At 50.2% G+C, this 12,075-nt stretch overlaps 6 protein-coding genes across 6 annotated transcripts; 5 read left to right on the top strand and 1 right to left on the bottom strand.

The window, feature by feature from the left end:
- Window positions 1-128: 128 nt before the first annotated feature.
- Window positions 129-2,737, top strand: BDW43DRAFT_11341 (INSIG family protein). The gene is made up of 2 exons (XM_032037957.1): window positions 129-1,557; window positions 1,645-2,737. The coding sequence occupies exons 1-2, from the start codon at window positions 847-849 to the stop codon at window positions 2,011-2,013; spliced, it is 1,080 nt and encodes a 359-aa protein (XP_031906597.1). The 5' UTR covers window positions 129-846; the 3' UTR covers window positions 2,014-2,737.
- BDW43DRAFT_11359 (phosphoribosylaminoimidazolecarboxamide formyltransferase/IMP cyclohydrolase) lies at window positions 2,464-5,407 on the top strand. Its single transcript, XM_032037963.1, has 4 exons — window positions 2,464-3,211; window positions 3,364-3,490; window positions 3,583-5,068; window positions 5,131-5,407. The coding sequence occupies exons 1-4, from the start codon at window positions 3,193-3,195 to the stop codon at window positions 5,284-5,286; spliced, it is 1,788 nt and encodes a 595-aa protein (XP_031906596.1). The 5' UTR covers window positions 2,464-3,192; the 3' UTR covers window positions 5,287-5,407.
- On the top strand, window positions 5,046-5,931 carry BDW43DRAFT_259124 (uncharacterized protein). Its single transcript, XM_032040060.1, has one exon. The coding sequence runs from the start codon at window positions 5,308-5,310 to the stop codon at window positions 5,560-5,562; it is 255 nt and encodes an 84-aa protein (XP_031906595.1). The 5' UTR covers window positions 5,046-5,307; the 3' UTR covers window positions 5,563-5,931.
- Window positions 5,216-7,782, bottom strand: BDW43DRAFT_317770 (carotenoid oxygenase family protein; the record flags this gene model as incomplete). Its single annotated transcript, XM_032048581.1, has 5 exons — window positions 5,216-6,094; window positions 6,151-6,948; window positions 7,020-7,112; window positions 7,233-7,634; window positions 7,726-7,782. The coding sequence occupies 5 exons, from the start codon at window positions 7,780-7,782 to the stop codon at window positions 5,813-5,815; spliced, it is 1,632 nt and encodes a 543-aa protein (XP_031906594.1). The 3' UTR covers window positions 5,216-5,812.
- Window positions 7,783-8,589: 807 nt separating this feature from the next.
- BDW43DRAFT_305524 (uncharacterized protein) lies at window positions 8,590-9,296 on the top strand (the record flags this gene model as incomplete). The annotated part of the gene is made up of 4 exons (XM_032045809.1): window positions 8,590-8,620; window positions 8,679-8,716; window positions 8,770-9,133; window positions 9,196-9,296. The coding sequence occupies 4 exons, from the start codon at window positions 8,590-8,592 to the stop codon at window positions 9,294-9,296; spliced, it is 534 nt and encodes a 177-aa protein (XP_031906593.1).
- A 1,357-nt stretch (window positions 9,297-10,653) lies between these two features.
- On the top strand, window positions 10,654-11,985 carry BDW43DRAFT_305523 (Zn(II)2Cys6 transcription factor domain-containing protein; the record flags this gene model as incomplete). The annotated part of the gene is made up of 1 exon (XM_032045808.1): window positions 10,654-11,985. The coding sequence occupies one exon, from the start codon at window positions 10,654-10,656 to the stop codon at window positions 11,983-11,985; it is 1,332 nt and encodes a 443-aa protein (XP_031906592.1).
- Window positions 11,986-12,075: the final 90 nt, after the last annotated feature.

The raw sequence follows: 12,075 nt of genomic DNA, 5'->3' as shown, positions 1-12,075 counted from the left end.
ATTGAACTGTAAGTAAAGCGGAGAGACGAGAGGGAAGAGGAGAGAGAGGCGTGGAAGGCCTATTAGAACCCTAGTAAGACATTTCCGGAGTAAATCATTGGCCATGAGCGGAGGAATCTGTTGAGTCTGCAGGTTGAGATGCATTTGTACTTGTGAGGGCTTAGTTTTGCATGTGAATGAAATTTACTGACACCTGACACGCTGCCTTCCCCCAATTTTTTCAATCTTTCACTCCCTCCTTAACTGGAAAACATTCCACATTCTTAGCAGCGAAACATATTCCTAACAACTCCTTTCCTTTTAAAATATTTCTAGCGCTTCATATTGCTATTGATCGAAACCTTTCCCAGCCATAATCTCCTTCCCTTGGAGAAACTTCCCCTGCCGAGCATCGGCGATCCACACCCAAATCTCGCGCCTCTTCCTGCACCGCGTACTCCACTCCGCTCAACGAACTAATTCACAACTCCAACCTCCTATTATTTGAGCGTCCGTGCAGCAGCTAGGTGAGAGAGCGCTTGTGGCACTCACAGGCCTGCCTGTCTCCCTCCCAACCTTACTCTGATCGACCCCTCCCTCCCCCCCCCGGACATTCCTTGCAGGTATCGTCGCCCAACATTGAACAGACCGAGGATTTCAGCGTGTCGCCCTTGATTTATTTAACAGTGGTCATCCAGACAGACCGTGCATCCAACTCTCTACGAAGCCTTGTTGGAAACGACTTTAGAGTTGCGTGAACAGGTCATTCATTACCATATTCTCAACGACACTAGGTTTAGTCTAGGTTTTTAATCTACGGCGGAGCATTTCTACGGTTCGGCGTTACACTACAGCCTCCTGTCTGTCATGTCTGACAACCCTTCGATTCTCCGCCCCCGTCCACGACGGGTGTTCGATCTCACTCCAGCCTCTACTGAGTCATCTGAACCCTCGAGCCCTGCGGAACCCGCCAACACAGACCTTTTGAGCCCTCGGGATGCTGGGTCCACCAGCGTCAGTCGGAATGGTTCGATCATGAACTTGACAGCCCCGACACTCTACGGCATCTATGCCCCAACAGCATTCGAGGGATCCCGGGATGAATCCAGTCCATGGGGAACGGAAGCTCAAACGCCAGCCGTCGAAAAGCCAAATCCCCTAACAGTGCCGGAAAAGTCAGATCGATTCACCCTTAAGCGAACCCGGTCTCGACTAAGCCACGGGCTATTCCTTGGTGTGATACTGCCTCAAGCACTGAAGGTTGCGTTGTTATTTTGCTTTGGGATTGTCTACGGGATCATCACAATCCACTTGCACGAGAACCATTGGATTACGCCGGTGAAGTTGGAGAACACTCACTACTATGGGTCGTTGGAATACCTAGGATTCTGGGGTGTGGCCGGAGTCGTTTTGGGAAATGTGCTTCCTGGGCTAGACCTTTTCTCGGAAGACTTAACGGTTGATAATGCAAAGCAACTGAGTCGGTCGAACAGCGACGAAGAGAGTGAGGAACGTACCCTCTCATGGGTTGCAGCGGTTCGGAGTGTTGGTGCCTTTGTCGGAGTAGCATTTGCCATGGTAAGCCACCCAGCTCGCCTAGTCCTTTTTATTTATTTATTTTTATTTTTTGAGGAACTATGTCCATTGACTGATATTTCTGTATAGCGGAGAACACCCTGGCAATCAACTACTCAAGCATCGGCGACGCTCGCCCTCGCAAACCCCGTGTTATGGTATCTCATCGACCGCACTAGGACGGGCTTCTTCATGTCTACCATCATTGGAGTAGGTGGAATGGGTATTATATTGGCACTTCGGCCGGACTTGGTGCCGTCTTCCACAGGGGCATCGGCAAGTGCGATTCCCGCGCTGAACGATACTCTGCGGGAATATGGATTGGGTACGGGTATCACACAAGAGAGCCTTGCGGTCAGGACTTGGGTTGCGAGTGTTTTGTTTTGCGCGTGCGTTTGCTTTGGCAATATTGGTCGTCAACTTGCCATTTTTGCACGCAGAGAATCCATACAAGCATGAATCAGGCACGACTAGCATTGAGACTTTCCATCTACTCTTTTCGGTGACCCCACTCATTCGAGTAATTGCAGATTTTTTACTTTCTTTTTTTCCCCTTCATATTTTCCCTCCAATGACTCTGGGATTGATTTATTGCCATGTTACTCGGGTTCGGGAGTAAACTTTGCTTGAATAGACACCAGCGTGGTCATTGACAGAAGGCCATGGCGATGAGACTATTACGATATTGGCACGCCGTCTCTAGCGTATTTGCAAGTACAGAGTAAGCCTACTACCGGTGGCTATGATAAGCATTCTATGATCGGTTCCAACAAGAAGAGAGTAAAAAAAAGGAGTGTAGAATCAATCATTGCAATCTCTTCCACTGGACTCAGAAAGTCCTAGAAGACACTGCACCCAAGATCGACACCCTGCGGTTTGCAGTTGGTCTCCATTCTTTATGACGATTTCCGTACTTCATAGGCATCACCCCTATAAGGGGATATCCTCATAGGAACGCTTTTGAAAGAATGTTATTTTGCGTTGTTCATGAAGAAGAAAAAAGAAAAGGGAAGGAAATTGCGGTCATGTCGAGCGCAGTTTTGTACCTTTCCCTTGTGGTGGCCCGTGCTCTGTATCATGTGATGTACGCGGGAGTCACGTCCTGATCATATAAGCAGACCGCAGCTTACATAATTTATATCATGCATTGACGTGACCCACTCATCCGCTAGGTAGTTAGTTATGATTGAAAAGCTATGTAACCAGTTAGTCACCAGGGAAGCTCCTCTTCTGCCTCAGGCGCCACACATCCCAGGCCGAAAGCGGCGAATGAACCCCGCGGAAAACTCCCCTCAATCCATTAGTAGAGTCAATTAATGGGTTAACAAGACCATATATTGTTGTTGCACATAGACTCAAAATCTCAACCTCACGGTTTAGGAGGCAGCTGATAATCCTGTTTTGATTCCCCGATCAGACGGATCTTCCCCCAGGTAAATAAAATGGCCCCTGAAATGATGTCGTGGTTCTTGTTCCCCGCTGGTGCGACTGCTTGCGGTGTTTTCTCAATTGAGTTGCTTGTGGAGGGGTCGTGGGGATAAATTTTTCCCTTCCTTCAATTTTCTTTTCCCTTCCCCTTTTCTTTTCTGGATCCTGACCTTGACGTGATTTAGTGTCTCTCACGGTCGTTGTCTCAAAATGTCTCAACAAAAGTCAGGTAAGGCAATTGTATACTTCGCTGTATTTCCTACAGTCTATGTTTGCCAAGGGGCGTGTGGGTGTCGTCCGAATACTTCCCCACAGTAGCCATTTCTGTTACGCTCATGAACGTTGAGGCGCTCACCGGCTGACACGCGATATCTACTCCAGCTATCCTCTCCGTCTATGACAAGACTGGACTGCTCGACCTGGCCAAGGGCCTGGTCCAGAACAATGTCCGTCTGCTCGCCTCTGGTGGTACCGCCAGGATGATCCGGGAGGCAGGATTCCCTGTCGAGTGAGTCTTTCCGATTTATAACATATACTGGATCAAATGCGGCCCTGTTGGTGAAGATGACAGTCGGCGGGGCTAATGTATCGATGCTAAAGGGACGTTTCTGCTATTACCCATGCTCCCGAGATGCTTGGTGGCCGTGTCAAGACCCTCCACCCTGCTGTCCACGGTGGTATCCTCGCTCGTGACATTGAGTCTGATGAGAAGGATCTGGCCGACCAGAAGATTGCCAAGGTTGACTTCGTCGTCTGCAACCTTTACCCCTTCAAGGAGACCGTCAACAAGGTCAATGTCACCATCGCAGAGGCCGTTGAGGAGATCGATATCGGGGGCGTGACCCTCCTTCGTGCTGCGGCCAAGAACCATGCCCGTGTCACCATCCTTTCTGACCCTCAGGACTACCCTGAGTTCCTCAAGGAGCTCGATGCCGGCGAGATCACTGACTCTCGCCGGAAATTGTATGCTCTCAAGGCCTTCGAGCACACCGCAGACTATGACGGTGCCATCTCCGGGTTTTTCCGCAAGCAATACGCCGGTAACGGTGAGCAATACATTCCTCTGCGTTACGGCACCAACCCCCACCAGAAGCCCGCCTCGGCATACATGCTTCAAGGTAAGCTTCCTTTCAAAGCCCTGAATGGTGCTCCAGGTTACGTCAATTTGCTTGACGCCCTCAATGCCTGGGCTTTGGTCAAGGAGCTTAAGCAGGCGCTGGGCTACCCTGCCGCAGCTTCCTTCAAGCACGTTTCCCCAGCTGGTGCCGCCGTAGGTGTTCCCTTGAACGAAAAAGAGCGTAAGGTCTACATGGTTGATGATATCGCTGGTATCGAGACTTCCGGCCTAGCTCAGGCTTACGCTCGTGCCCGTGGTGCCGACCGCATGTCCAGCTTTGGAGATATTCTCGCTCTTAGTGACGTTGTTGATGTGCCCACCGCCAAGATCATCTCGCGTGAGGTTTCGGACGGTGTCATCGCCGCAGGCTACACTCCAGAGGCTCTTGAGATCCTCTCCAAGAAGAAGGGCGGCAAGTACCTGGTGCTCCAGATGGACGAGACATACGTCCCCGCCGCTGAGGAGACCCGTACTTTGTACGGTGTTCAGCTCACCCAGCACCGCAACGATGTGGTGATCTCTCCCCAGAAGACCTTCAACACCATCGTGACTCCCAAGGACCTACGGAGCCTCCCCGACTCTGCTTTGCGTGATCTCACCGTGGCAACCATTGCTTTGAAATACACTCAGTCCAACTCCGTCTGTTACGCTCTTAATGGCCAGGTCGTTGGTTTGGGCGCTGGTCAGCAGAGCCGTATCCACTGCACCCGTTTGGCCGGTGACAAGGCCGACAACTGGTGGATGCGCTTCCATGACCGCGTCCTCAACATCAAGTGGAAGCAGGGCACAAAGCGTGCCGACAAAGCTAATGCCATCGACCTGCTCTGCTCGGGTAACACCCCTCGCACCGAGGCAGAGACCGCCGAATACGAACGTGTCTTTGAGGAGGTCCCTACTCCATTCACTCAGGAGGAGCGGGAATCCTGGATCCAGAAGTTGAGCGAGGTTGCTGTCTCATCCGATGCTTTCGTAAGTCATTCCCCACCTCTATTTCTGTCAGCGATGTTTGTACTGACTTGCTAAACTACAAGTTCCCTTTCATCGACAACGTTTTCCGTGCCGCCCGCTCCGGCGTTAAGTACATCGCTGCCCCTAGTGGCAGCCAGAACGACGGCCCCGTCTTCGAGACTGCGGAGAAGCTTGGCATTGTTTTTGTCGAGCAGGGAACACGCCTCTTCCACCACTAAGCTGTTGCCATTGCTTGATATATGATAGTCCAAATGTTATGCCAGTATTTATATGTGATGATGTCAGTCCATATTTTCACGACTTTATACCTAACTCTCTGGGGAAATGAAATAAAAGAACCTTTGATTTTTGAGACTTTGCTCCGTGTCCTCGGTGGTAAAATAGGATCGATGACCCCTCACCCGAGCCGGGCTGTTATGGTCCTGGTTCAGTCGAGACCTCGATACTTATTAGCGCACACTTATGATCTAGATGAGAATTCGGGCATCGGATAGCAGTGTCTAATGCTGCTGTAGAAATATCTGACTAATAGAACGATAGATTGAAAACCGCCTGGGGTGCTTAACCAGAAGGATCTTGGGGGGTTGATGAGGGCCATTATATTATAGGCAAGCATACAAAGGTAGCCCCCTTTCACTAAGCAAACAATGGAATATGGCGAAAAGGCTTGAAGATTACAGCATAATTTTACCTCAAAAGGTCATTGAGAGACCACGGTCTTCAAAAGGTAAACTATTGCCTAACTTAGGTATGTGAAGGATAATGGGATCCATGAAAGCCAAATCCAACCGCTGAAGCACAGTCAGCACGACCAATCTCCGTCATGTTTCGTGCATCGAGGCAAATGAGGTAGCTTGTGCCCGTATCACCGTTGAGAACTACACTCAGGAGATATCCAGCATCCTCAGCATCGTCAGTTCCATCGGGGACGAAGATTGCTTCTCCGGGGGTATGCCTTTCACGCTCCCAGAGCCGAATCTCTTGCGTTTCAAGGTCGACTTTCGCGACGGCATCAGCGAAGGAGGACTGGAGAAATCTACGCTCAGCTTTGACCCACAATCGTTGAAATGATCTCAGCCTACCTTATCTTGATTGATGACATTGTAGACATACCGTGTCCTCTTGGTGGAAAATTTAGGATTTATGGTGGGGAGATCACCGATGTCAGCTTCAATTTTAAGCATGATCTCTGCCCTGGGGAGGTCGGCGTCACCAGCCGACGTTTCGAATCGGCCTATTTTGGGGACGTTGGCTAAGCGATAGCGTACCAATCTGGGTCGTGAGCCGCCATACAGGCCGGCGCCCTGGCCTGTGGAAACCATGTTTTCGTAATATGCCGCCCGAATGATCTCATCTGTGGGATATTCGATGATATCGCACATGATGTCGGCTGCATCGTCGCTGTTGTTTGTCTCCCATGCATTGATCGTATGGAAGCTGAAAAAGGCTGGACTCAAAAAAGTAGCCACGACGCTCCTCTCATGCCTCCGGTCGATAACATACCATCGCGTTTGAATTGCAGGATTGAAGTTCAGAGCATCCACCATGTTGCGCTCCCAGAGAATCTTAGCCCCGGCGGCAGCAAAGATGCATGGCCAGATACACAAGATCACATAATTGTGGCTGAGGAAGAAAGAATGCAGATACGCTGGCTTGACAGCTGGTCCCGTAACCGTCGCGAGTATATCGGTCTTACCGCTGGTGGCAGAGGTCCGAAATACTCGGTATGTTGCGTACCTCCCCATATCGAGGTTGTAGTTATACACATCCCGTGACGCAGCGTCGAACGCGGCGTGGGAACATGAAAGTGGACCTTTGAGGTCAGGGTGTAGGGTGTCCTGACGGGTGACTCCCAGTGGCTCCAAAGTCTCAGGGTCGATCTGTTAGCCTCTGGTCAGTTCTACCCCTTTCCTACCGGTGGGGATTTATGGTTGAGAAAAGACTGCCTTACGTGTTTCAGTATGTTGGCATCGGTTAAAGAGACCAGACTGTGCAGTTGCGCGGATCCTACAGGCGGATCGAATTCTTTGGGATGAAGAGGGGCCTATTTCATCAGTAGAGCCCGGAAACATGATCTAGTTCACTTCTTGTGGCATCAGTGGAAACATAGGGCTGGGAAGGGGGTGAATTCGTGAACAAAGGGTTGCCATAGGACAAAACTCACGTTGGCATGCACAGTGACTCCGGCATTGACGAGGTTCGGGTCTTTCATATCAATGGACGGGCGAAAGAGGCTTTTAATCTTTTTGAAGATGCTCTCACATGGATCTCTTTTCTGACCAAAAGTGATGCCCTCTAGAGTCCCCGACTTGCGCGCTTCTTCGATTAGGGCATCTACCTGACGTCGCGAGTTATAGAGCACCTTGCAGGTTCCCGTTGGCTGCGCTACCAGCTGAAATCGATGCAGATGTGTGAACCCGTCAAACCAGTGGCTTCGCTGAAAATTGCTACCCCCAACCTTGTACGTCCCTGGGCCGGTTCGGTAGAGTGTGCCTGCAAGACGTGATGGGATCGATCCGGTTACCGGTAATTCGATGGGCTCACGCTGCTCGACAGTGGCCTCAAACTGCGAAGCATGCCAGGTTCAGCGACAAGGTTTCACTCTCAAACAGGGTATTTCAAAAGCAAAAGCCTCCCCGCCATTGGGCAATACATACACCCGCATCGTTGGGCCAATTATTGTATGGAGCCCTGGGAGTCTCGTTTTGAGCCATATGGGCATCCCAGACAGAGCTGCTACAGACACAGAAAATTGAACAAAACCAATGGATTCCCGAATTGCTACGATCCAAGCAAACGAGCGTATTTCATTTTATTCCCACCTTTTGTCTATACTTATATACTAGCACACTACAGCTCAAGGAAGGGTGCATTGAATAGAGGACTCAGTCCGGTTCCTTTCAAAGGGCCCGTTAATGGGTTGCCCAATGCCTAAATCCATGCATCGGCCACTTTCTAGCACTGGCTTTGCCTTATCCCGTTAGAATCGGCCACTTTCCTGGTCCGTTTTCTCTTGTTTTTCCTTTTATTTTAATTTTCTGCCTAAACCCTAGAAGGGCTGGCTATTTATATCTCTTTATGTTACGGAGGATTCACTGTTATTACGTGGTTCATACAGATGCTCTGCTCCAACTTGCTCCATATCAAGAATACAAAAATGTCACTAAGCCCAGAGGAACTAAAGACTCGCCCCCACGATACGAGCTTTAGCCAATTTGTAGGATTCCACTGGACCTCTGGGAGCGTAGAATAGTGATTTCAATCACCTGGATTGTCATCTTCATCAGCAGTGGGGTGGTGCCTGTAATATTATACTTCGTGCTCAGACATGTTGCGTGGCTAAAGCTATGGATAAGTAGACATGGTCTCCATCCTCCTCAGCACAGAGAAAAGTCTAGCTCCCTTTAAGTCGCTGACAGGACTGCCCCTATAGTACTGGCTGTTATCGCATCCATATTAGGCGTAGGGACTGTGTTGGCGATGCTTCGACGGATATGGAGGCTCATCCGCCCAGACTCAACATGCCGCCCGTCGAACGCGATGCGATATCAAGTGAGTAAACCCGTATCACATTAGCTCCTCTCCAGCTTGTGTATCTAACTCCTGACAGCTCGATTACTTTCAATGGAACTTCTTGTTCGAATTCACGTATATTGCTACTTTGATTATCGTAGCCGTTCGCACCGCTTACACTATTGGAGACACATCCGTTCGACTTATCAGTCTGCCTCTACCCCTTGGTCTTCCAAGTCTGCAGTCAACTAATATTCGCCTCGATACTGGTTCACATGCGAGGTAAATACCCATTCCGCATTTCGTCGACCGAAAAAGGTGCCTTGGCCCGTCCGGGGATTTATACCATCGTGGAAGACGTTGTCGCGGTCGACGGTGGTGAGGAGCTGAAGTTTCGACAGATTTTAGACGCTCGCTATTGTTCAAATAGGCCGATCCAAATCTTACTGCAACGTCTTGGCTGGGCCTGGGGGTTCTCCGGACTAGCGGTGGCTATTGCACTCTTAGTCCTGATCGGTATGGTGCCTAACATGGAAGCGTCGTTCGTCATTGGTGAGTTCGTTTATTCCATAAGTTTAGGGAACCAGCAGAGTCAGCTAACAACTGACTTTTAGGCTGGATCATACCATGGGCGTGGGCAGCAGTCCTTTCCTTGCTCACACGCTCAATGACCAAGGCAGCTCTCGCATGTGAGGAGAGCGCTCCGATCACCTAAGGCTTCCCCTTTCTCTCGATAGGCTAGTGTCTTTTAATTCCCCATTGCAAAATGCTCTTATTGGATCTCTGAATGAGATCCTGCAAGGGTTAGCCATCAAGTCAGTCAGGCGAGGTAGAGATATAGGGTTCCCCTGACGATCTGCTGCTCGCAAATTGGACCCCAATACTTGCTTCATATATAGCTGCATGGATGGCCGCTCGGGCTGTTTGTAGTGAGGAGTCTATGCAGGTCGCATGATGCCTCCTCTTTTGTTGACAATGTATGAAGCTTGACCACGCTTGACAGGGATAAGGCGACTGAGTGGAACAGGAATCTCCCGAACCACGGCACTCCACTTCCCCAGCCTTAACTTTCGGCCACCACAAGAAGTGGACTTGGCTGCGCCGAATATGTCTTGGACTCTGCGCAGCGATTGGGTTCGGGCCAGGTACCGAATCCTGCGCTGGAGGTGGGACATTGTACCCCAATCAGATAATGGTTACATCGTTTGTTGAACAGACCCTTTTCCTTGGCTGGAGGGCTATTCTCCACGAGGCGATAGTAAGGCCATCTCTATGTCTCCAGCCCTTTTCACTCCTCTCTACTAATCTCCGGATGAACCTGCATAAATCGGCAGAAATGAATTTCAGGGCACGGGCCTGGGGTCAGAATGCCCCAACACCACCAGCGCAAACTAGTACGTTGGTTCCTTAATAGCTCAGAGCCAGAACGACCTATAGCAGATTGGAAGACTGGAGTTGGTGGTTAGCTAATCTCTGGCATACTCACACAAACGTTAGAGGGAGGGGTAATGGGTTAGTAGGGTACCTTCTCTCCCTCCAGACATGTTGGGAATCTCTAATGCTAATATAGTTGGCTCGTGCAACAGTTACATCCAGATACTGGCTTCATCGGAAATGTTTACCTGCGTCCCCTCATATATCATCTGATCCTACTATGATTAAAGACTAGCCACCAATTGGATGATGAATCTTAGCGCCTATGTAGCCTACTTCCCCGCAGGCTTGTGATGTACTAATTCCTTTTCTTACTTCATAGGAATCTTGCATTGCACAAGTGTTAAATCGCTAGGATCATGGATGAACGCTTAATTAGTAAACATGCGGGGGTTCAACTTTCTTTAGATATCTTGTACCGGGGGACGCTTGAAGATTTTTGGGGTGCCTCCACCGTTCACACCATAGCCTAGTATCGGAAAAGAAGATCGGCAAGATCTGATAGTTGGATTGTCGTGAGACGAAAGAGTAAAAAGGAGAGAAAGATAGAAAGCCACCGGATCTAATTACTTGGAATGGCCTTGGTATAACCGTTCCCCGAGTCAGGAAGGATTCGCGAGAAATCCAAAAGACCAAAAATGTCCGACCTGAACTGCATTTCTACCCCTTCGTCATCATCCATCAACTCTGTTTCGTCCGGCGCCTCGCACCTAGTTGAACCCCGGTTCCGTTTAGCTTGCGAAGAGTGCCACCTCCGCAAGATTCGTTGTGAGCCGTCGCTCGCAGGCCCTGGAGGCAGCTGTGAAGCGTGCAGGCTCAATCAGCGGCGCTGCCTCTTTTCCCTTCGAAGCAAAATTGGGCGACCACGCAAACAGACATCCTCATCGGCCAACCAAAAGGAATTTGAGCATAAGAGCCCCATCTTGTCCACTGCCGGCGGGTATGCTCAGCAGAACGCTGCCATCCAGGTGTTTCCATCATTAGATGACACCCATCCCAACCCGAATACTGCACGGCATCTAGATATGTCACCACAGAGCCGGGCAAATGATTCCCGTCGCCCGGTTGCAGAGGACTCAGCGCTGTGGGAGAAACCCACATGGCACTCAAATCCGAAAATCCCTACAGGCAGCTCGGTTAACGCACTACGCACAGGATACGTCTCCGAAGACAACACGACGAGGTCCGGTGCCGGAGGGGAGCCCTTTGGGCAGTTAATTAATCAAAACTCCATTGGTGCACAAGTGGGACTCTTCATGTCGGACCTGGCGCAGACAGCCGACTCAATACAGACAGATGCACTCATGATGGAGAGTTGGTTCATCGGGGACAATACCGTAGACAATTCCGAAATTGACGTCGAGCAGGGCTTCAGGGATGCACTGAAGCTGTACGGCGAACTTCACAGCCACTGTAAGACCGGATCTCTCAATATACTCGATAAGAATGACCAAGAGGAGCTCTGTTCCATCTTCCGAGTCTTCGACGAGCTCAACCACAATACGTCCATGCTGCAAAATGATTTGTCAACGCAGCAGCAGCGAACAGACGAATCCAAATGGAGGATCATTCGCGTAGCGGTGACGGAGGCAATCGAGATGTGTATCGGGGTAGTTCAGTTTAATCTTCGACTTCACAATTCCCCCAGACCCGTGAGGTGCCCTCTGGAGGAGTCCTGCTCGACCGGCTCCGCGAATGTCGCGGGATGCAACTGTCTCGCTTCCCAGGATGACCAACGACTGGGTATCCAGCTTAAGGGTCTTATGCTACTCATCCACCTGGACTACTCACTAGTCCGATTCCGGTTCTTCATCTCCAAGCTGGATTGTTTGCATGGTGGGGATCGCTCGATGCAAGGGCCAAAGCCTCAGCAAATGTGCAAATGCTGGTCTACATCAGTGCCGGAGATTGACACAATCCGCTCCCAGGTTTCTGGGTTGGTGGAGAGAGTGCGAAGCTTGTGGGACTAGAAAGAAGTCCAGCCCTCTATAATATACTCAGACTACTATGCTAAAAAGTATGGCTAGTCTACGGCAAGCCATTACCGCCACTCCGCAACA

Source organism: Aspergillus alliaceus (genome assembly GCF_009176365.1).
Source record: "Aspergillus alliaceus strain CBS 536.65 unplaced genomic scaffold BDW43scaffold_1, whole genome shotgun sequence".
NCBI lineage: Eukaryota > Fungi > Ascomycota > Eurotiomycetes > Eurotiales > Aspergillaceae > Aspergillus > Aspergillus alliaceus.
Note: the sequence above shows the minus strand (reverse complement) of the source record. Positions and strands in the feature narration are given on the sequence as shown.